The sequence below is a fragment of the Malaclemys terrapin genome, chromosome 2, assembly GCF_027887155.1.
Source record: "Malaclemys terrapin pileata isolate rMalTer1 chromosome 2, rMalTer1.hap1, whole genome shotgun sequence".
In the NCBI taxonomy this organism is placed as follows: domain Eukaryota; kingdom Metazoa; phylum Chordata; order Testudines; family Emydidae; genus Malaclemys; species Malaclemys terrapin.
In genome coordinates, this window is record NC_071506.1 from 220,157,845 (window position 1) to 220,180,561 (window position 22,717).

Below are 22,717 nucleotides of genomic sequence, written 5' to 3' on the forward strand. Positions count from 1 at the left end.
TCCCCAAAATGTGGATATAGATGTACACTAAGGGAACTGTTCTAACAGATTAAGTCTACTTACAGAAACTTTAAATCTAGAAAACAATCCATGTGTTTTCTTTGTTGAACACATTACATTTTATTTATTTCTCTTTCTCTGGGGGTTCCACAGAGCATTTTTTGTTTGCTAATGAAATACCTCTTTAGTTTCTTTATATGCTGAACAAAAAATGTTATGTTATCTACTCAATACCTAATGAAACTGAAAGCTGAAATATAGAAATAATGTGTATCTATTGAGTGCATGAATTGTTGATTATATGCCGTTTATACAAGTATTCTTACATATTACTGCATTCCTGTTTCAATATACATCTTGATATGTATGATTTCTAACAAGTATAAACATATGCGTTTAACATGTCAGTGAAGATTCAGAAGTATTTTAAAATTTCACTATTACTGTACCTGTACAACAATTTTTAAACAAATCCACATAATTCAATTTTACTTCACACTGAATAATAAGATTGTTTAGTGTAATAATTCTTCCAAATTTAGGGCCAAACTGTACTCTCCATTACACCAGTGTAAATTTAGAGTAGCTCAAAAGAAGTCAGTCTGAACTTATATCAGTGTAACTGAAAGCAGAATTTGGCCTTTATAGCATATTTTTCTGCTTTTCTGTTGCAGACACACAAACAACATGTTAATGTTTACAAATCAATATATGTAGAATGTTCCGTGGCACAATTATACATACTGGAAAACAATTACACAACATCGCTAATATGCCTACAACAGAAATATGGTTAGGTTCCTAGGCAAATACTCCACTGAAATCCAAGAGTTTTTCCTGGGTGAAACTGTGTTTTATACCCTTCTCGTATACATTTTAAAAACATAGATAAGCTGCTTTTCTAGACTCTGGATTTTTCTACATGTAACCCTCTGGTTAAGCTTTATAATCTGCTGCAGAATGCAATAATCCTGGGAAGTGAGGTGAATGAGGATGGAGAGATTTCAAAATGACTCAAAAGCTAAAATTAGTAGTTAAGCATTGTCACTTCTTCAATCTCAACATTGTAATTACAATAATAATAAACAGTTTGCCTTTGTATAGGATTGTTTATCAAAAAGTATTATGGGTCTAATTGTGGAAACGCAGTCCATGGGGCTACTCACAGGAGTAAGGGTAGCACAATGGGATCCTATTTTATGTATAGATAATCCCAGATTTAAAAAAAAACTACATTCAGATGGAGTTAAAGTTACATACAAGTAATTTAGGATAAAAGACACAACAGGTATTTTGCAATTATCCCCAAACCAAGCATTATAATCCAGAAAATTCTGAATTAAATTGAAAAGAAATCCAAACATCTTAAGATCTGGAAGTTAAAGTACCCAAACCACCTTATTTCTGATCTGTAGTGATACCATACAATAGCTGCACAATTATGATTAACGAATATTGGTATTTGTGGTGCGCAAATTGAATTTGATTAAAATGATTTTTAAAGACATCAGATTTCTTCTGTTTTGGTCCCTCAAGGTGTCACTGCAGGACCCCTTGTGATAGGGCATCTCATTATTAAAAATAATGTGTAAATGCAGTAAAATGCCAGGATCTTGGGAAACAAGTAAAAAGAATTGGAAATGATCCTAAAGAGTGGAGATTACGATCTAATGGGGCTTAGTGAAACATGGTGGGATGAATGTCAGTATTGATGGCTATATCAAGAAGAGAAGAAAAAAGGAAAAATAGGTCACTATTTCCCCAAAAGTGTTTACAGTGCCCAGGAACTAACACACAACAGTGAGGTGTGTCAGGATGATACTCTTTAGGAAAAGATACAAGGAATGAAAACCAAAGAACAAACAACGAACATCTGCTATAGCATACCATGTCTGACAGAGAAAAAGCATCCATTTCATCATTCCTGAACTTTATGTTTCTTCACAATGTTATGTGGCACCTACTTACCAAGGTGATGGACGTTAGAAACACAATAGATGCATAGATACCTGAGGGTTGGTCAAGGCAGTGTTTTCAAAGCTGCAGGGCATCATGCTCATGAGAGATTTTAACTAAACTCTCCAGCCAATATTCCAAGTAGAAAGAAAGTCGGCCTTAATCAGAGTTAAAGGAATAAGGGAGTATGAAGGAGAGCAGCTGCCATGGCTCTGTTAAAATCAGAGGGAGAGACCCTCCTTTTCCCTCCTTGGTGTGTGGGGAAGAACTGCTCCTCCAGATCTCCCCCTTCCACCATTCCTGGTGAGGGGAGTATTCACCAGGCAGAGGAAGCTGAAGTGTGTGTGTGGGAGGGGGGATGGGGCGGAAGAGTTGATTGCACATATGTGAAGGAAGTAGTATTGAGTTTATGGGCAGCCATGGTAGTGGAATCAATTGTCCAAAAGTGGTTCCAAAAATTCATGGCTGCGGCTTCATCACAATTTGTTTCGTTGATGCATGGATGCCTTAAATAGACAGGAGACATCTATAAAATATTCTGCAAGGAAATGTAGGACAGAAGCTATTCTCACAGTGTTTCTCTCTGGTTTAAAATTGAAAATGTCGTAGAAAGCACCTGAAAGAGACTGTTCTCTAATTATATTTTGCTCACATGGTTATGCAGTTTTATAGAAGAACAACCCCTGTTGCTTGCCATTAAATAGAAGCACAGGGAGGCTACGTGGGTGGTTGCGTGGGTGGTGACTCGTTCAGCAGGAAACAGGAGCCAGGCAGCCCCAGAAGTGTGCAAGAAAAATTAAACCAGAAAAAGGCTTATAAAAAAAGCTATGCAAGATAGCACTGAGCAGTACTTCATAGCAGCACTAGCTGCTAAATAGGCCATGCACACAGGCAGCTAAGAAATTTGCTCCCAGAAAACCTACCAAACCCACCTTTGCTATGGGCTTGATATTGCCATATGCTGAGCGCTCTCAGTCTGATCCAGCACAGTACTGAAGTACAGGCTTAAGTTGAAGTCCAACAGGACTATTCACTGCACTTAAGTGCTTTGCTGGATTGAGCCAGAGCACTCAGGAACAGCTGGAGGAATCCCATTTTGTTGAGGGGTGCTATTCGAGTACAGGAGTTATGCTGATTATGGGTTTATTGATTCAAATTCACTTTAGTGTTTTTACACTTAAAAGGTGTTTTGGGGCATGCTCATTATTACAGGATAGCAACCAGGAAGTTCAGATTTGGACAGACCCCACATCTAAGATGTGCAGAGGAGAGATTGGTAATACTGTATCTGGCAAGCAGAAGGCACACATAATCAGTTGCTTGGGATCTCTTATCAGAACAATGGTGAGCCATTCTATGCTGCCGCTAAATGTACATAGACTGAAAGGTGAAAATTTAATCTGGAAAAAATGGTTACCTACCTGTAACTGTTCTTTGAAATGCAATGCAGATGTGTATTCTACTTAGGTGTGTGCACGCCCAGCACACTGGAGCCAGAGGGTGGCAGTACCCAGAGGGTGGCACTCACCTCCTGTGGCCCTAGCCCCTCCCCGGCCATATAAGGGTGGTGTCTATCCGACCTCCTCAGCTCCTTCACACTAAACGTCAGAGGTACAGACTGATGCAGAGGGGATAGATCAGTGGTGGGCAACCTGCAGCCCGTGGGTCGCACATGGCCCATCAGGGTAATCCGCTGGTGGGCTGCGAGACAGTGTTTGCATTGACCTGCCACAGGCACGGCTGCCCGCAACTCCCAGTGGGCCACAGTTTGCCCACAACTGGGATACAGGGTGGGCCGTGGAATACATGTCTGCATCAGATCTTGGAGAACAATAGTTACAGGCAGGCAAAGGTTTTTTCTTGGAGTAGATGCAGCCATATATTCTACTTGAGATTTAGAAGTAGTACTCACAGGTGGCAGGGCTCTGAGTCTATTTAAACAAAGACTGCATCTGCTCCCAAAGTCCACATCTGATCTGGAAGCGGCTGTAATGGCATAGTGGTTTGTAAAACTATGCACTGAGGACTATGTGGCAGCCCTGCCAATGTTCAATATAGGAATGTCACTTAGGAACGCTGTTGACGTTGCCTAGGCTCTTGTGGAATGGGCTCGCACCCTTTGAGAAGGTGTAGCCTGGGCTATGTCATATGCTGTCATGATACAGAAAGTTATCCACCTGGAGATTGTCTGTGAAAGAGACTGCTTGACCCTTCATTTGGGCTGCATATGAGACAAACAAATGAGAGGAGGAGTGGAAAGGTTTGGTCCTATCTAGATAAACTAAATATCGTCCGACATCCAGTCGGTGAAGACGCTGTTCCTCTGGGTTTGAATACAGCTTAGGGAAGAACACTCATCAACATTCAGCTTTGTTCAAATGAAACTGGAAAACCACTTTGGATAAAAACTTAGTATGTGGCCACAGGATTACTAACTCTTTAGAAAACTGAATGTAAGGGGGCTCCAACAGCAAAGCCTGAAACTCACCCACTGTCTTTGCAGATGTTTTCACCACAAGAAAAGTCATTTTCTGACACAGAAGGAAGAGAGAAGAAGTTTCTAGAAGCTTGAATGGATGCCCCATAAGAACCACTAAGACAGTATTAAAGTCCCACAAAGGAATCAGGTCTTTATCCAGCGGGGGAAACAAGTGACTCCTTTCAAGAACCTCACTACCATGGGGTTTGAAAACACTGACTTCTCATGGATAGGTGGATGAAATGCTCGCTACCAGGTGGACTCTCAATGAACGAAGCGCAAGACCAGAAGACTGAAGATGCACAGGAATGGGTGGGTGAGATTCTGTGGCCTGCTATGTGCTGGAGGTCAGACTAGATGATCGTGATGGTCCCTTCTACCCTTAAAGTCTATGAAGCTATGAGTAACAAGTATCAGAGGGGTAGCCGTGTTAGTCTGTATCCACAAAAACAGCAAGGAGTCTGGTGGCACCTTAAAAATTAACAGATTTATTTGGGCATAAGTTTTCATCGGTAAAAAACCCACTTCTTCAGATGCATGGAGTGAAAATTACAGATAGTGTGCCCTGAACCATCCACCACCATAAGGAGCCCATAATTGGCAGATGAAGTCGGACCAGTCGGTACAAGGGATGACGATTCAGATAATGGACTGATTTCAGCCATATCTGAAGAGGACGTAGACCCAGCCTGGCATATTGGACTACCTGTGTGTATGCAGCCATTTGGCCTAGCAACCTCAGGCATACTCAGGCTGTGGCTGTGGGTTGAGACTGCAGCTCCAGACATAGGTGGCTAATCACCTGGAATTGCTCAGTCGACTGAAACACTCTTGAACTCACAGAGTCTATCAGGACCCCAATTAACTTGATTCTTTGAGCTGGAACCAATGTTCGCTTCCCACTGTCTAGGATGAGACCTAGATGACCAAGTAGGTGTAGTGTGAAGTGGACATGAGAGTGGACTTCTTCTCTGGACTTGCCCATCAGTAACCAATCATTCAGATATGGGAAGATATAAATTTCTCTCTTCCTGAGATACACTGTTACCACTGTCATGCATTTGTTAGGGACTCAGGGAATGGAAGACAGGCTAAAGTCACCATGGTATGCTGGTAGTGGTGGCCAGCTACAACAAACCTGAGGAACCTCCTGTGGGTCAGGAGGATTGCTACCTGGACATTAGCATCCTGCAGGTCCAGGGCAGAAACCAATCATTGTGATTTAAGGCAGGGAGGATGGTTGCTAGGGCAACCATACAGAATCTCACATATCTGAAGTATTTGTTGAGATCGCAGAGGTTTAGGATAGATCTCATCCCTCCCTTGGGCTTGGGAACCAGGAAATACTGTGAGTTGAACCCCTGCCTCTGATGCTGCTGTAAAAAAAACAAACAAACAAACAAACAAAAAAAAAAAAGCCGTGGGCAGTATTGCTGCTGACTGCTCTAGTGGCATCTCTTCGCAGCCGGAGTATATACTCCCAAAGAATGTAATGTAAATCTGGAGTCTTTTTAAAAGTGCAGGTTTTCATCATTTTTTCCTGATAACAAAACCCATCTATCAAACAGTAAGTCCTCAATGATCTGCTGCACATCGAGTACAATGCCTTAATTCTGCAGCCCTGAGGCCCCTCCTCATGGTCACTGCAGATGCCATAATTCTGGACACAGCATCTGCCCTGTTTAGAGCTAACTGCAACAAAATCTTGGCCACCTTATGGCCTTCCACAATGAATGCCGAAAACTCTTCCTTGGAGTGTTCTGGCAGCTTGTCTGCGAACTCAGACATGGCCACCCAATTGACAAAGTCATATTTAGAGAGCAACACCTGCTAGTTCACCATGCATGTTGGCAGGGAAGAAGAGGTATAAATCTTCCTCCCCATAAAGTCCATTTTCTTGGACTCTTTGTCCTTAGGGGTGGTCTGATACTTTTTCCACCATGCCCTGTCATTTGCTGCAGTAACCACCAGAGAATTAGGGGCCGGGTGGGAGCAGAAGTTCTCAATACCCTACATGGGAATGAAGTACTGTTTCTCTGAACACTCATGTGGGAGGCAATGAAGCTGGAGTATTCCAGAGGGCCTTCGCAGGCTCCAGAAGATCACCATCTCTCCCTTGGGCTTGGGCACCAGGAAATACTGGGACTAGAACTGCTGTCCCTGATGCTGCTTGGGGACCTCCTCTATAGCCTCCAGAACTAGTAGAGACTGAATCTGCTGGAGGGCTTTTATGTGGGAGGGCTTCTGTCCCTGGAGCTGATAATTGGAGAATGTCCAACAGCTTATGTGTATTCTTCTGCAGGAATTCTGCCTGGATACTCAAGGTAGCAGCCATATGCCTTAGGAAGTCCCGGTAAGCCTTAAAGGATTCAGGCATTGAAGGACAGGGAGATTCCAATACAGTTGAGTCAATTGGGCAGGACGAGGAGGCAGTTCGCTGCACCAATGATGGGTCCCGTTCTTGCACCACAGGATCTGGTCAGAACAGCCCTGGAGGTCCAGGACAAATGAGTTCAGTGGCTGCTTGCTTGAGATGGTTTGGGAGTGGGAGCCACTGTTGGGATTGCCCCACAGCAGGTCACGGAGTGAGACCTCAAGGAACGAGGAGTATCCCAAGGAGGCCACCGGGCATATGGATAAGGCATTGGTGGCCAGTAGGTACCACTTGTGCTTAAATTTAAATACATGCTTAAGTGCTTTGCTGGATTGGACCAGAGTGTTCGAGAGGAGAGACCTCAGAGGCTTTAATTTCCAAGATAAGACATCTCCTTTACACTACAGAGATGTGGCTCATAGGCAGTTTTATTTTGAACTGTAGGTTTGGATGTTTCAGTTCTTCCAGAAAAACAATTTTATCCCATCTAACTTCTTCCATATTGATCACACGGGCAGGGGGATCAGCAGATCAAGTGAACAGAAGCACTAATGACTGATGACAATCATTCTAGCCTATTAAGTGAAACTGAAATATCAGACAGTGGGTGGAGCTACACAATCTTCAACTACTATGGTGGATAATTGTGTTGGAAGAACACAACACTAGTGTAAAGCAGATCCTTTGCCATACTGATTTTTAAAGAACAATAATTTGACCATGTTTGGTTACATGATAAATAAAATGCCTGCCCACCCGTCCACCACTGTCAATTCTGAAAGAGCTTTTAAATTTTCAGGAGGTTGAAGTTAATGACAAAAGAATACCACCGGAACTTGATAATGTGGGAAAACTAACCTTTAAAGGTTAATACGCCCTACAAATAAGATGCCAGTTTCTCAAAAACCAGAGAATTAGGCGTTTTTTCTAAGAGCACCGGTTGTGCACATCTTATATATTTTTTTCTTTTCTTTTTTTCCCCCCGTTTTACTCCTTCTCAGATTCTGGTTTCTTGATACCACTGGCAAACACTAACTTTACTACACTGAGATGTGATGCTCCTGACAGAGAAGGAATCTACTGCTTTTCTGTTCTGAATCTACATTGTGTATCATGTATATTGTGGTAGCACTGTACAGCCCCAATCCCTCCCTCTCTTTCACAGACCCAGAATTTTTGTTTTAAATAGTATACTCTGCCAATCTTGAGGAAAAAGCTCTCCATGAAAGACAGGATGCTATTTTTAGTGCTACACAAGAAATGGATTCATACTAATTAAATATCCTGTCTGCAAAGATAGATTTCTAAGTCCTCAAGCAAGCCATCTTTCCCTTCACAATGTGACACATATTGATAATGCCTGGCTGAATCAAAGACAGAGAACACATGCTTTCCAAACAGGTTCTTATTTTCCTTTGGGACTTCATTAAAGCTTGAGAAATGGCAAAGTATCTGACTCGGATAGTATTCCGCTCTATATAAAGTCTATGGACAGTACATAAAAGACACAGAAAATCTCTGTCAAGTAACAAATTATTTCATGGCTAAAATCAAATTAACTGAAGTGACGGATGCCCTGATTTATAGCTAATGTCACAATTCCCTCTAACCAATGAGTTCCTAGCTGCCTTAAAATGATTAAATATGCTTAAAAACATTTACAAGTTTCTCTTTTACTAGCAAATATCTACTAATCTAGCAAAGAAAACAGAGGGGCAGAATATATACCATTTTTGTAAAGACACTTTTTTAGTTAAAATCTTGCTTTGCCAAGAATACAAGAACACAACACAATAACCCTGCTAGGACACGCTGGGTTCTGATAACATCTCAAGCCACTTGAGGATTGCTGTTTCTAGCAATATTGGCAGAACCCATTGAGGCCTTTATCTCCCCATTTCCATAGCTCTCCATTTCTCTCTTCTCTCCTTAGAGGCTGAGATAGCATTGTGGTTTCTATTTCTTGTATTTAGGAGTTTCTTTGGATTTTCTTCCTGGATTGTTCAAGCTACGTTTTCAGCCCTTCTATAATGGGAAGGTTGCAGTTTCTACTTGATAGCCTGGGAAATCCTATTATACATCTTTCATTTCTCAGAGATAATCCTCTGCTGCTTCCTCAATGACTGCTCTTTTATCTTCCGTAGAAGGAAATAATCTCTTGGTCATTAGCACCAGCTCCTTGAGGAAAAGGGTGTTGTAGAAATTTCTTAGCTAAATTTTATTTCATGCTGGTTGGTACACTTGGTTTTCAGATTATTTTTTGTTTTTATCTTAGCCATCCTCTTTCCTTAATTATATTTTTCATGTGGTTCTGTGAGGGTACAGGAGGAGGGATGGGGGCTTAGCTTTATTGTTCCCCATTCTAAATATCCTAAAATCATGAAAATCTGTCGTGGATTAAGAGTTATTTTGTCCATAAAACTGTCTGCCACATATATTATAATACATGGAGGATAGTTCTGACAGGTAAAAAGACCAAGATTTTCATAATAGACTAGGGCTGTTGGGTGCCTCCAATTTTTGGTTATCCGGCTAGAGTGACTTTAAAACGGCCTGATTTTCTGAAAGTGCCAATCACCCATCCTCTGAAAATTAGACCTACTTAAAGTGTCTCAGATAAAAACCAAGGCACCCCAAATCACCAGTCCCTTTTGGAAATCTTGCCTAAAGTCATTTTTAACCAAATTTAATAGGGCAGGTTTTCATAGAAGCATAGAATCATAGAATATCAGGGTTGGATGGGACCACGGGAGGTCACCTAGTCCAACCCCCTGCTGAAAGCAGGACCAATTCCCAACTAAATCATCCCAGCCAAGGCTTTGTCCTCTATATATATATATAAACCTCTAAGGAAGGAGATTCCACCACCTCCCTAGATAACCCATTCCAGTGCTTCACCACCCTCCTAGTGAAAAAGTTTTTTCTAATATCCAACCTAAACCTCCCGCACTGCAACTTGAGAACATTACTCCTTGTTCTGTCAGGTATCACTGAGAACAGTCTAGATCCATCCTCTTTGGAACCCCCTTTCAGGTAGTTGAAAGCAGCTATCAAATCCCCCCTCCATTCTTCTCTTCTGCAGACTAAACAATCCCAGTTCCCTCAGCCTCTCCTCATAAGTCATGTTTTCCAGCCTTCTAATCATTTTTGTTGCCCTCTGCTGGACTCTTTCCAATTTTTCCACATCCTTCTTGTAGTGTGGGCCCAAAACTGGACACAGTACTCCAGATGAGGCCTCACCAATGTCGAATAGAGGGGAATGATCACGTCTCTCGATCTGCTGGCAATGCCCCTACTTATACAACCCAATATGCCGTTAGCCTTCTAGGCAACAAGGGCACATTGTCGACTCATATCCAGCTTCTCGTCCACTGTAACCCCTAGGTCCTTTTCTGCAGAACTGCTGCCTAGCCATTTGGTCCCTAGTCTGTAACAGTGAATGGGATTCTTCCGTCCTAAGTGCAGGACTCTGCACTTGTCCTTGTTGAACCTCATCAGATTTCTTTTGGTCCAATCCTCTAATTTGTCTAGGTCCCTCTGTATCCTATCCCTACCCTCCAGCGTATCTACCACTCCTCCCAATATAGTGTCACCTGCAAACTTGCTGAGAGTCCAGTCCACGCCATCCTCCAGATCATTAATGAAGTTATTGAACAAAACCGACTCCAGGACCGGCCCTTGGGGCACTCCGCTTGAAACTGGCTGCCAACTAGACATGGAGCCGTTGATCACTACCCATTGAGCCCGACAATCTAGCCAGCTTTCTATCCACCTTATAGTCCATTCATCCAGCCCATACTTCTTTAACTTGCTGGCAAGAATACTGTAGGAGACCGTATCAAAAGCTTTGCTAAAGTCAAGGAATAACACATCCATTGCTTTCCACTCATCCACAGACCCAGTTATCTCCTCACAGAAGGCAATTAGGTTAGTCAGGCATGACTTGCCCTTGGTGAATCCATGCTGACTGTTCCTGATCACTTTCCTCTCCTCTAAGTGCTTAAGAATTGATTCTTTGAGGACCTGCTCCATGACTTTTCCAGGGACTGAGGTGAGGCTGACTGGCCTGTAGTTCCCCGGATCCTCCTTCTTCCCTTTTTTAAAGATGGGCATTACATTAGCCTTTTTCCAGTCATCCGGGACCTCCCCCGATCGCCATGAGTTTTCAAAGATGATGGCCAATGGCTCTGCAATCACATCCGCCAACTCCTTTAGCACCCTCGGATGCAGGACATCCGGCCTCATGGACTCATGCTCGTCCAGTTTTTCTAAATAGTCCTGAACCACTTCTTTCTCCACAGAGGCCTGGTCACCTCCTCCCCATGCTGTGCTGCCCAGTGCAGCAGTCTGGGAGCTGACCTTGTTCGTGAAGACAGAGGCAAAAAAAGCATTGAGTACATTAGCTTTTTCCACATCCCGTCACTAGGTTGCCTCCCTCATTCAATAAGGGGCGCACACTTTCCTTGACTTTCTTCTTGTTGCTAACATACCTGAAGAAACCCTTCTTGTTACTCTTAACATCTCTTGCTAGCTGCAACTCTAAGTGTGATTTGGCCTTCCTGATTTCACTCCTGCATGCCCGTGCAATATTTTTATACTCCTCCCTGGTCATTTGTCCAGTCTTGCACTTCTTGTAAGCTTCTTTTTTGCGTTTAAGTTCAGCAAGGATTTAACTGTTAAGCCAAGCTTGTCGCCTGCCATATTTACTATTCTTTCTACACATCGGGATGTTTTTTTCCTGCAACCTCAATAAGGATTCTTTAAAATACAGCCAGCTTTCCTGGACTCCTTTCCCCCTCATGTTATTCTCCCAGGGGATCCTGCCTATCTGTTCCCTGAGGGAATCAAAGTCTGCTTTTCTGAAGTCCAGGGTCCATATTCTGCTGCTCTCCTTTCTTCCTTGTGTCAGGATCCTGAACTGAATAACAAATAGATTTTTCAGTGGCCAAACCAGAAAAAAAAAAAAAAAACTGGTTCCTTGCAGACCAGAACTGAATTTGTTTTGGTTTTTCCTTGTCAAAATGGCAAAAAAGAATTTTTTTGTTCGAGTGAATGAAACATTTCAAAAGTTGTTTCGAATGGACATTTTCTAAACAAATATTGTTTCAAATTGACATTTCATTTGCAAAATGTCATTTTGAAAGGATGTGTCAAAACGGTTTATTCTGAAAATGTTGGGGGAAAAAAAACCCATCCTGATTTTTTCCCAGTTGAAAGTCTTTGCCAAATTTAACCCAAATTCCCAAATAGTTTTGGTGCCCTGAAAAATACATTTATGGCAAATTTACTATGCTAAAAAAAAAAAATCACACAAGTCTAGTTATAAGTAAAAGTAAGTTCAGTCATCTGAGAGAATTGGTGGAGTTTTCTCCAGGTGTGCTTCATGAATGGTGCATATGTTGTCTGTCAGGACTGAGATACACTGGCAAGTCATCATGGGAAAAGTCAGGCTACTCTTGCCTGCAGTATGCCTGGCTCTTACTGCTATTGATCCACTTTCATGAGCCTCAAATTCACACTCAGTTTTCCTGAGCACCAAATTTTCCATCATGTAAAACGTAGGGGAAGAGAGAGAGAGAGAGAGAAAGAGAAAAGAATAAGGTAACAAAAAAAAGTGACTGGTTCAAATAAATAAATGATCCTCTAAACTAAGGAGGAGAAAATCCTACAAAACTAAAATTTCCCATAAAGTTCTAGAGGTATCATTAAATTTTAAACCTGCTTGGAAAAGACTATTTATTCAGGAAGACAGAAAAAAACCCTTCTTGATACATCCTACAATGCTTTGAATCCCATCATCAAAAGCATTACTCTTGCAATGACATTGTAGCATAGAAAATACCAATTGGTTGAGGCTGTGATATTCCTATAAGCACTGCTCTTGGACACTCCCTCTGAGTATACTGAGGGAAACATCACCCAGAAGGGGGTGAGAGAGTGTGCTGGCCTTCAGTGGGGGCCAGGTGGGGACGGGGATGGGGAGAAGAGCCTGTCTACCACCCTATCACCTCAAAAGAGAAAGGGATTGTGCCTAATTTTATAGGGTTTTAATAGGTTTATATGGATACAATATGTATGATAATTTACAAACTTGCCAGTATAATGAAAACTGTGAAACATTTTTTACATAGGGATGTGTGAACCTATACAAGACAGAAGAGGAAAGCCCAAATTTCAGGCACAATCTTGAAGTGAACCAATTCCCTTTTCTAGATTGAGATGGCATCTCAAACTCCTCCCCAACCCCCGAGAGGCCTGTTGGCTTCATTTAGCTAACATTCTTCTACCGTTTGCAACAAAGGTTTGGCCATATATGCTGGCTCAGTTGCTATCTTAGTCCCAATGAGTTCTGGGGCTTCCCAGCTGCTGCAGGGATGGGAGAGCACAATGTATTCTAGGACACAAGATCTAGGGCATGCCGAGATATTAAGTTTAAATATAGCCAAAATACAACATTGACAGTCAGCATTGACAGACACACACCCTGGTCCAAATTCCCTTGCTTTAGGGCATAAAGCTGTCTGAATGCAGGCTATGCCGTGCCCAGGCTAACATGCTGCAGAACTGAGCTCCACAGTGACTTTCTGTGCAGGAACATGCGGCAGTGGATATGGGCAGGATGACGACATGATGCTGTTTGGGTCCATGCACTGTGCATCCATTGGTTCCTGGCCCCATGAAATAGTTGAGCAGTAGGCCACATCCCCTTTTCCCCCTGTACTATGCAGTAGCTGGCCACAGTCCACATGCCTGAGAGCTGCTATGGGATTGGGTGGATGAGTCTGTTTCCCCACAGAGTATAGTTCATGCAGATAGCTATGGAAACGTTTGGACTAAGATCCAGATCACGTGCTTTAGATGATCCAAGGCTTCATTCCATGGAGTCACTGTGAAGCTTCACAAAATCGGAGAAATTCAGATAAACACCTAAACTTATCAAAGCTTATGTGAACCAAACCTTTGAACCTCTTGAACGTTGTCCATCACTATTTTCTAACTAGTATACTTGGTCTTGTGGTTACTTAGACTCAGATAAACACTTCCCCTTACCTAGGAGATTTTATACATTTATATGTTGAATCACAAAAGGAGAGTTGTCTCCAAATGTTTTAATTATTAAACTGTTAGTATAACTGAAATTGTGTGGCAAACTATGAAGTGTTTTGGTCAATCCATTTTGTGGTCCTTAGCAATATCCTATTCAGGGCTTCTTCCTTGCAAGCACAGGTTGTACAACATACTGATTTTCTGCACAGTCACATACCTGTGAAGTCCTGGCTTAAACAGCAAAATATATTTATCTGTACTGCTTTGAAAAACAGTTGTTCATATAAGAGCTCATTTCAAGCCCAGGTAGCATTGAAAATTTTGAATGTGAAATGGAGAATTCAGTGAGCTATGAAGTTAATATTCATTAACCTGGCATTTCAGGATTTTCAGGAGCTGTAACTCTAGTACATCTTTGGATACATATTTTATATGATAGCAAATAGTTGTTAAATATAAGCACAGGAGGACAAAATCCACTCAAAAGGAATCATTCATAAATAATGTTTTCACATAGACAAGTGAGAAAAAGAGGTCATGTTGGGATTACCCAATCAATAATTCATGTGGTTAACGACTGAATTATCATGTCAAGCATAATGAGTAGTCATTTTAAAATGAACAATAAAGCCTTATTTTACTGTGATAATCTAAACCACCTAAGTTCAAGAATCATCCTTAAAGCTAATGGACACTGCAGATAGCTTAACGTACTTACATCACTTTCATGGCCTTCTCGCAGATTGTATGTGAGATCATGCTGAATGTCTTCCACAAATTTGTGAGCATACTCCGGGTAAAGATCGAGCACTTCAAAGAGTCCTTTGAGGATAATGCATTGGAGGTCACAGTAGGTTAGAGCTTTAACATCTGCGTTTGTTTTAATAACTTGGTCCTTAATTGAGAGGTTTGCTCCAATTAAATCTCCTTTACCTAAAGGAAAATAGGAAAGTTATTTCAAAAGAATAAATACTTGACTCTCCTTTGAAACTTAAAGGTCCATTTAATGTTAACTGCTAAAATTTAAAGTCTGCTGCTGCTACTGCACAATTTCATTCCTAACATTTTAAGGACATCCATGATCTGATATTTAAAAGCTTTCTCGATTTTTGCAGGTGCAATATTACTTCTGCACCTACAACTGGTGGAAGGTACAAATGCTAATCTCCAGATGTGTAACTACCTTCTTGAAGGGAGCCATATAGTAATTAGCTATACAAATATAAGTGTTTTCACCAGCAATTAGTGACAGGTGCAATTTTGTGTCTGCAAAAGTAGAGGCTCATTCACAGACCCTCTGTCAGAAAGGAGGAAAACTGACAAAAGTATTTATAATCAAAAAGATGGCTCTAAGGAAGGGCTCTTTTAAATATATATATTTTTTTTACTTAAAATCTGCATGGTGAATGATTTGCAATGTATGGTGGCTATGTGTCATTGTATACCTTACCAGTGTATTGTTGCAAAACAGGGGATCCAGTTGAACAAAATTCCCGTCAATAAAAAAAAACAAAATTGATTCTCAAGCCGTTATACCTTCAGATATAGGCACAACTGCCTTTGAGTCGCACATGTATTAAAGGGCACAACTGACCCTGAGAGCATGGAAATTTTATGGTGAAATGTTCAGAAATATTTGTACATATAAGTAAAAGACAGTATTTCAAAGCTGAAATTCCATTCAGTTGGTAATTCCAAATGGATATTGCACTGGAATGCTTAACTTAAGAGTTAAAAAAAAACAACAACCCACTAGAAGTTGCTTAAAGCAGATCAGTTTTGCTTTCTATTGCTACTGCATCTTCACTGTAAAGATCCAGATGTTACAAGGTTCTGTTTTCACAAGTGCCTAGAGTAAACCCAGTAGGGACTGATCCATATTTACATAAGATTATGTTACACAGCTCTGACAGCATAAAAGGGCCCTAAATGTATTTTAAGAATGGAGTAAAGTGCCCTTAGTGTAAATGGTAATCAGGACCAATTGTGTTTATGATCAGAATGGTAAACATAATAGATACAACACCACACCAATACAAATATTTTGCTATGATTTCACTGCATTATGTTCTAATGGGAACTCAATCAAAAGCAATATAAAACTAAGCAAAATGATATGTTGACTTTGTGACTGATATCACCAGCTTTTTAGACTAGATTTTCCTGGTTATATTCCTGAGAGGGCAGGCAAGGTGTTCCAGTGTCAGCTATATAAACAAGGGCACTAGTTAAAAAGCTATTCAGAATTTACCAAAACTGCTTTCAAATATACTGAGGAAATTCCTCAGGTGTGTGAACATTTTAGTATGATGAATCTATAAACCATCTGGACTAGATCTCATAGTTTAGGACTTTTAAATACAATAATACCAGCTGGGAAAAAAAAACAATTTATCTTATAAGATTACTGTATATTCCTTTTCAAGAGCAAACATTGTAGACAGAATGCGGAAGACACAACTATCAAAAAAATAAAATGAGCAAGTGCGGGGTACACCAACATTTGCCATTTAAACAGATGTCATCATATAAGTCAGTCTAAGCAGCTCTTCTCTTTTCTGATTGGAGAACAGAATTGCTTGTGTGGATTTACGTGGAGACATCTGTTTGATAATATCTCTCTGTCATTGCAGCCTTATTCACAAATTCATTTGGTTGATGGAATTATTTTTTCTCCCCAAACATTTCTGCCTAACCTTTTAAAACATAAATCTAATACTTATATTTAAATAGCATGTCATTTCAGCATTAAAATATATTTCTTTACTTAAAGACCCCTTATTCATGATTATAAACTGATAATATCAAGAGGAACCAAAATAAATAGCTATATTGTATTAAATTATCTAATGTTGTATTAACTGTATTGTAGTGCTAATGAAAATGTATCAAACTTGAAAACCACTCTATTGGAATTACAAGTAGAGTATAAATTATAAAATTATAGGCCATAATTTATAAATTAGACCAGACAATAATCCACTGTTTTAATGATGAATTTGTCTCCTGGATTACTTCACATCAACAGAGTATATTCTCATTAGGGCAATATAGGTTTGATGTATACATCTGCTATTAGTGTTAATCAGACTTAATTGAGGAAGTTCCCATTCACTGTGATGAAACTTTCATCCACACTGTTATAACTCTGTTTTCTAATTATGATTTCATTAATTTCATGGAGAAATCCTCTAAGCCTTTGTTGTTGTCTCTATTGTGAAATGTTTTGATTAACGTTTTCAGAAATTCCTAAAAATGAAAGCATTAATGATACCTTAATTCCACTCTGGGCAACTCTTGACCTTTTGTTATATTTAAGCTTATCATTTCTCTACACCCTATTTTATAGCATTGGTTTAGCTGATCCAATAAATGCTAGCCATTTTTAAACTTCCTAATTACAAATGAGTAATGGTCTGGAGTGGCTTGGATTGTCAATTTAATGGAATGAAAGGGTTATAAAACAAAGAAATGTATTATAGTTATTTTCTTGAAAATACCTAACCCCTAAATGTATATTAATAATAAAATAAAGGAAATTCAATTATAAAGATAGAGATCAGTAATGTCAAAAGTCTAACATGGTCCTACAAAAACAGCAAGTAAAGCAGAAAGTAAATATGTGTTTTGTCTCTGTATTGTATGACTATTCAAGGCTGTGACACTTAGAAATGTAAGAATATATTCTAAAATTACAAAAGGGGCTTAACAACTCACATTAAATAATACTTTACACTTATAGCACCTTTCATCTGGAGATATCAAAGTGCTTTACAAATACTGAACTAGATAAGTCTGATGGGTCTGATCCAAAATCCACACGAGTCAATGGGAGTCTTTTCATTGACTTTAATGGGCATTGGATTGGGCCCCGTTACTGCAATTACTTGAAACATGGGGCGGTTAACAGGTGACTTGTCCATGGACATATAGCAAACCAGTGGCTGATCCTAGAATAGAACCTATTTCCACTCTCTGCTCTAGCTATTAGCTTCCTTGAAAGCTGATAAAGATAAGCTTAAAAATCAAGACTGTTTTTAACTCCATAGCCTTACTAGGGATGGGTCAGGGTACCCCAGTGTTACATTGATTTGGGTTAGGGTTAGGCTATGACTTTAGGTTTGGGTTTAAAGCTGAATTATGCCTGTGGGTTGGGATTAGATTTAATGGTGCCAACATCTTGAGAGCTGTTTTCTTGAGATTTTTGCCTCGAACGATGAATTATTGTAAGATCATCACTCATGTGATTTGGGCCTCTTCTGAACTAAAAATAGGACCCTTGAATCTAACTCAGAATGAAAACCTTAGGGATATTTGTGTTGCATGTATAGTAGATCTAGGGACCTGGTTTTGGCACATCTCTTATCAATATTGCTAGAACACACTCATCTATCATTTAGCAGTGGTCTAAGTGTTCTCTGGAGATGTTTGTTTATCTTTGTTAACATTTAAATTTACAGTATTGTCTGCATTAGAGGACTATTCATTTTCTTCAAAGATGTTAAACATTAACCTACCAAGAATTGCCAGCACCATGCTATCTTTCAGTACTTCCATGGAACCTGAGCACACAAAATAGATAGCCTGCAAGGCATCTCCCTGCCGCAGGAGGTACTCCCCAGGAGCACAAAAGGAGGTTTTGATATGCAGAGACAGAGACCTGAGGCAACCACGGCTGGCACACTCAAAAAGGGACAGCTGCAGAATCTCCTTGTTCAAGTGCATGGTGATGTCTGAGCGCAGCTCATCTGGAAAGTCTTTTAAAAGCTGTCCAAAAAGGGAAAACGACATTGATGTTAAGTGTAAAATAATTTATTTGACTTTTTTGCATAAATGATCTGAGTTACTAGCAATGTACACAATGCCTTTACACTTAGGTTTTCTGTTACGCATTTATATTTAAAGTAAAATACACATTATAGAGGGCCAAATCTTGCAGTCCTTTGTTAGTTCTTACTGAGTCCTTACACAGATAAGCACCCACTGATTTCAGGGATACTTTATAATATATTAAGGGGTTTTTTGGTAATTAAAAATACATTTGTACTACAAGTTTACCTTGTGCACAAAACCCACACACAATTCTTGCAGCTTTTTGATAGAAGAAAATAGGCTATTTTGTATTATTTGTATGTTCTTTGTGGCAACAATGCCTGGCACAATGACTCCAACTAGAAATAAAACAACAAATAATTCATGCCAGGCCTATATGGCATGGGCAGAAACAAGTGATGATAATTTTGTTCAGTTGCAATAGAGTCCTCTTAAAATGTTCATATCATGTATTGTGTGAATGGGAGATAGGCATTTTAAATAGGAAGCTGCAAATCATAGCTGCAAAGGAAGGGAAAGGTCTATCAATGTATTTCCATTTAAACTGTGTGTTTAATCATGGAGTTTTACCGTGAATATCACACCCACCCCACCCCGCCCAAGGAACCCTAACTGCAAACAGTGTTACTGTGGTCCAGTTCCTGAGATCCTTAACCAATCCTTATGCAGGCCTATATTGCCCACTTCTTTGGTAAAATCCATGGTAGTGGTTATGGGGGATAAAACCTCCATAAGGTTCCCCCTTGCAGAGTTCCCTCTATGATGTTACATTGGATGTTAGGGGGAAAAGGGAATGGTGATGAGGTGGAATGAGGTGCATGTCCAGCGCAAAACCCTGGTGAAGGCAAAGGGTGGATGCTTCTTCCTAGTTTTTCCTCAGTCCCAATTCAGGCAAGCTCCCATTGTAGTTTTGAGCCTGGTTCTGATGTCACTTATGTCAGTTTCTCAGCCGATCTAGTGCAGCAGAGGAAAATTAATAAGTACATGTTTCTGCTCATACATGCTTTTTTCATATAGGGGTGGCATAAAAATTGATAAAACATTTGCTTTCTTCCACCAAGGCACTACAATAATTTTTTTGGGGGGGGAGGGGAGAGAAGAGAGAGACAGAAAAAGTAACTTTTTGAAAGTCAATAGGAAGAAGTAACTGGCATTTGTTCTTCTGAAAATCTCCCAGTTTGTGCCTAAGTCATTTAGCACTGGTGAAAATCCCACCCCTTGTGTTTTCTGTGTGCACCAGAAAAGAAAACTTCAAAAGGAATGTTCTGAAACCAAAATCTTCACATTTATTTCTATATTGGTTTTGGAGCGATTGAGGCTATTTTGGAGCTATTGGAGCAATTTTATAAGGACACGTGTTATAACGACAATTAAATGTTCAACCGGAATGGTTTGTTCAAACAAGCATTGGGCCAAGGAAAGTCATTATATCCTATGGAGTAAAATAATAAACGATTTAGTTGAGTCATATATAAAGAAACCACCCAAATTCTCTCTCCAACTTTCACACTCATGTTACTCTTCTTCAGTAATTAGTTAACATTAAAAAATATGTAAGAAGTAATAAGTATATTTTAGATTCAGACAGTGCCTTTCAGCCTAAAGGATCCAATCATGTTTCACAACCTCTGTACAGACAACATCCATGAAATGCAGCCACCTATGTACAAAAGGTTGCAAACAGTGAAGAGAGGGTAAGGATGGAGGAAGTAGTAATTTTGGTCAAGGACAGGGAAGAAATCCCTACTCTTAGGAAAAGTGCCATGGATACTTTAACATTTGGTGCAGGACAGAAACTCCTCTGTTTCAGGGCATCATCAGAAAGACCCCTGCTGAATGGTACTTCAGTGCTTCCAAATTATGGTGGGCTTAGGTGGCCTACTGAAATTTGAATTTGTAGTTTCAGGGAGTCTGATATTTCTAAACAAATGGTTCAACAACCTACATATCCCCTCTGGGATAACAAACTCAGCTTTATTCCTTATGCACATTCTTTCTGGTGTGTGACTTCACATAAAATTTCAGAATAAAACCATCTTAACCAAAAAAAACAATTAGAACAAATCTAAGAAGCCAATGGAAGCCCCACTTTGATTATTACCTCATTGGAATCTATTCCATTATTGACAGACCAGGTGGTTTGGAAATATTCAAGCATCCTCTGCTTTAACTGCTGTGGCAGGTGATGGACCCGTATAAAGTCCTTTAGATCCTTGGTTCTTGTGTGATAAAGGGACCATCTGGAGTACATCCTCTGAATTATAGCAGTCACATTTCCGAACACCAAGGCATGCATCAAAGCTGGGGAGAACAGAAATTATGTACAACGGGATGCAATGACTTTGCAGATTATGGTTAAAATACAATATAGAAAATATTAGGACAATTTTCACAGAATCCAAGCTTTCACTTATAAATAGGCAAAATGAAGTTTTAGAGAATGCAACACCTTCTGAAACACAGAGCAGTACTTTAACAATAAAACTCTTAAGTAAATATAGCTACTCTGACAGCATGTTAACCAAACCAGAGAGGAGATAGACATGGCATTTCAGAACTTTTGTACAAAAAAAAAAAAAAAAAAATCTATAACATTAGGTCAGAATGGATGCTGACATGTGCTGTTATCTGACTAGAGATTTTAAAAACTTCAGGAAATAAATTTGTTTTTAAAGCCATTTAGAAGCTTTCTGTTAAGGCAAAGTTGCAATAAAACATTAGCATACTACATTGTACATTACTTATTACTTATTCGGGATCAGGTTAATATTAAAAGAACCTGGGCTAAAGACTCTGGCTTGCTGGGTGGGGAACCCTCCTACTTTGAGTATGATTAAAAAGGGTGACCAAATTTCTTTATATCTATCCTCTGTTTGGCACTTCTCTTGTTTAGATACTTGGTGTGAAATCTTTGGTGTGAACTGCTTTGGTGGCATTCGTGATTCAGCTGGAGCTGGTGAAGGTGGGGCAATGTCATCTGGTTCCCTCTCTGGCTCAGTCTGGGCGGGACATCTCACAAGAATAGGACAAAGAAGGTCTGGAAGTAGATGGTGGAAGTAGCAGCCATGATGGAAGCTGACATCTCATTTTTCTCATTCTTTAGGGACCTCAAAATGGACTGATGGTTGGAACAGCCCATCTCCTCATTATTTTGTCCACCAGTTAGGCCTAATTTCCAATGCACCAATTTTGGCTCATTGATTTCTGGTCCCACACTTGCTTACCAGGCATGCTCTTAACACAGTCATTGAGTTTTATCAGTAGGCCTTTCTAGCTATGTCTACATGTGTCCATGCACATGGTTGTGCCATATAACCCCCCTATTGTTCACATCTAAACTCCAGAACCACATGTCTGCAGGCAAGTGGAGGGTGAATAAGCTACCATGCCTGTCGGATGTGGGTAAGTACACACCTCAAGCTGTGGCATGGCCTCGTACCCATGCCAGTCTGCACTGTGGTTGGGAGTAAGGGGCAGGTACCAGGTCTCCAGTTTCAGTTATCCTCCACCCCCGTTCCCACAATGCACTGAACTCTTTTCTTCCTCACCTTTACCCAACTGCAAAGATCCCAATCCCCCCATTTTCTTGGGTAATAGTGAGCAGTGCTGACTAAAGATAAAGTCACAGAGCTCAGCAACCAGTTGTGCTGTGGCATCATCAGGGATACTGTTCCTGACAGCTTGTATTCCATCAGTGTGTGGGATGTTTGTGCAGAGAGCCTCCACATCCATGGTGGCTACGATGGTGTTTTCTGGAAGATCACCAATGCATTGTAGTTTTCTCAGGAAATCAGTGGTGTCACGGAGATAGCTGAGAGTGCTGGTGGCATAAGGTCTGAGTAGAGAGTCGACATATCCGGACAGTCCTTCAGTGAGAGTGTTCACTTACACCAAAAAAAAATTCAGGGTGCTTCCAGTCCCAAGAGACCAGTCAATTACCCCAGGTCAATTGGTACCCTAGATCTTACACCAAAGACAATACTTGTAACCAATCCTGTAATAAACTATCTAAAGGTTTATTAACTAGG

At 40.3% G+C, this 22,717-nt stretch overlaps 1 protein-coding gene across 1 annotated transcript in view; it reads right to left on the minus strand.

Annotated features, from left to right (window-relative positions):
• The window catches only part of KCNH8 (potassium voltage-gated channel subfamily H member 8), a 355,081-nt gene that overhangs the window by 34,611 nt on the left and 297,753 nt on the right, over positions 1-22,717 (minus strand). The window contains exons 9-11 of the mRNA XM_054020303.1: positions 20,791-20,990; positions 18,374-18,623; positions 14,575-14,789 (exon numbers count right to left, since the gene is read on the minus strand). Of these exons, the coding sequence (XP_053876278.1) occupies positions 14,575-14,789; positions 18,374-18,623; positions 20,791-20,990 (665 nt within the window). The remainder of the gene's footprint in view (positions 1-14,574; positions 14,790-18,373; positions 18,624-20,790; positions 20,991-22,717) is intronic.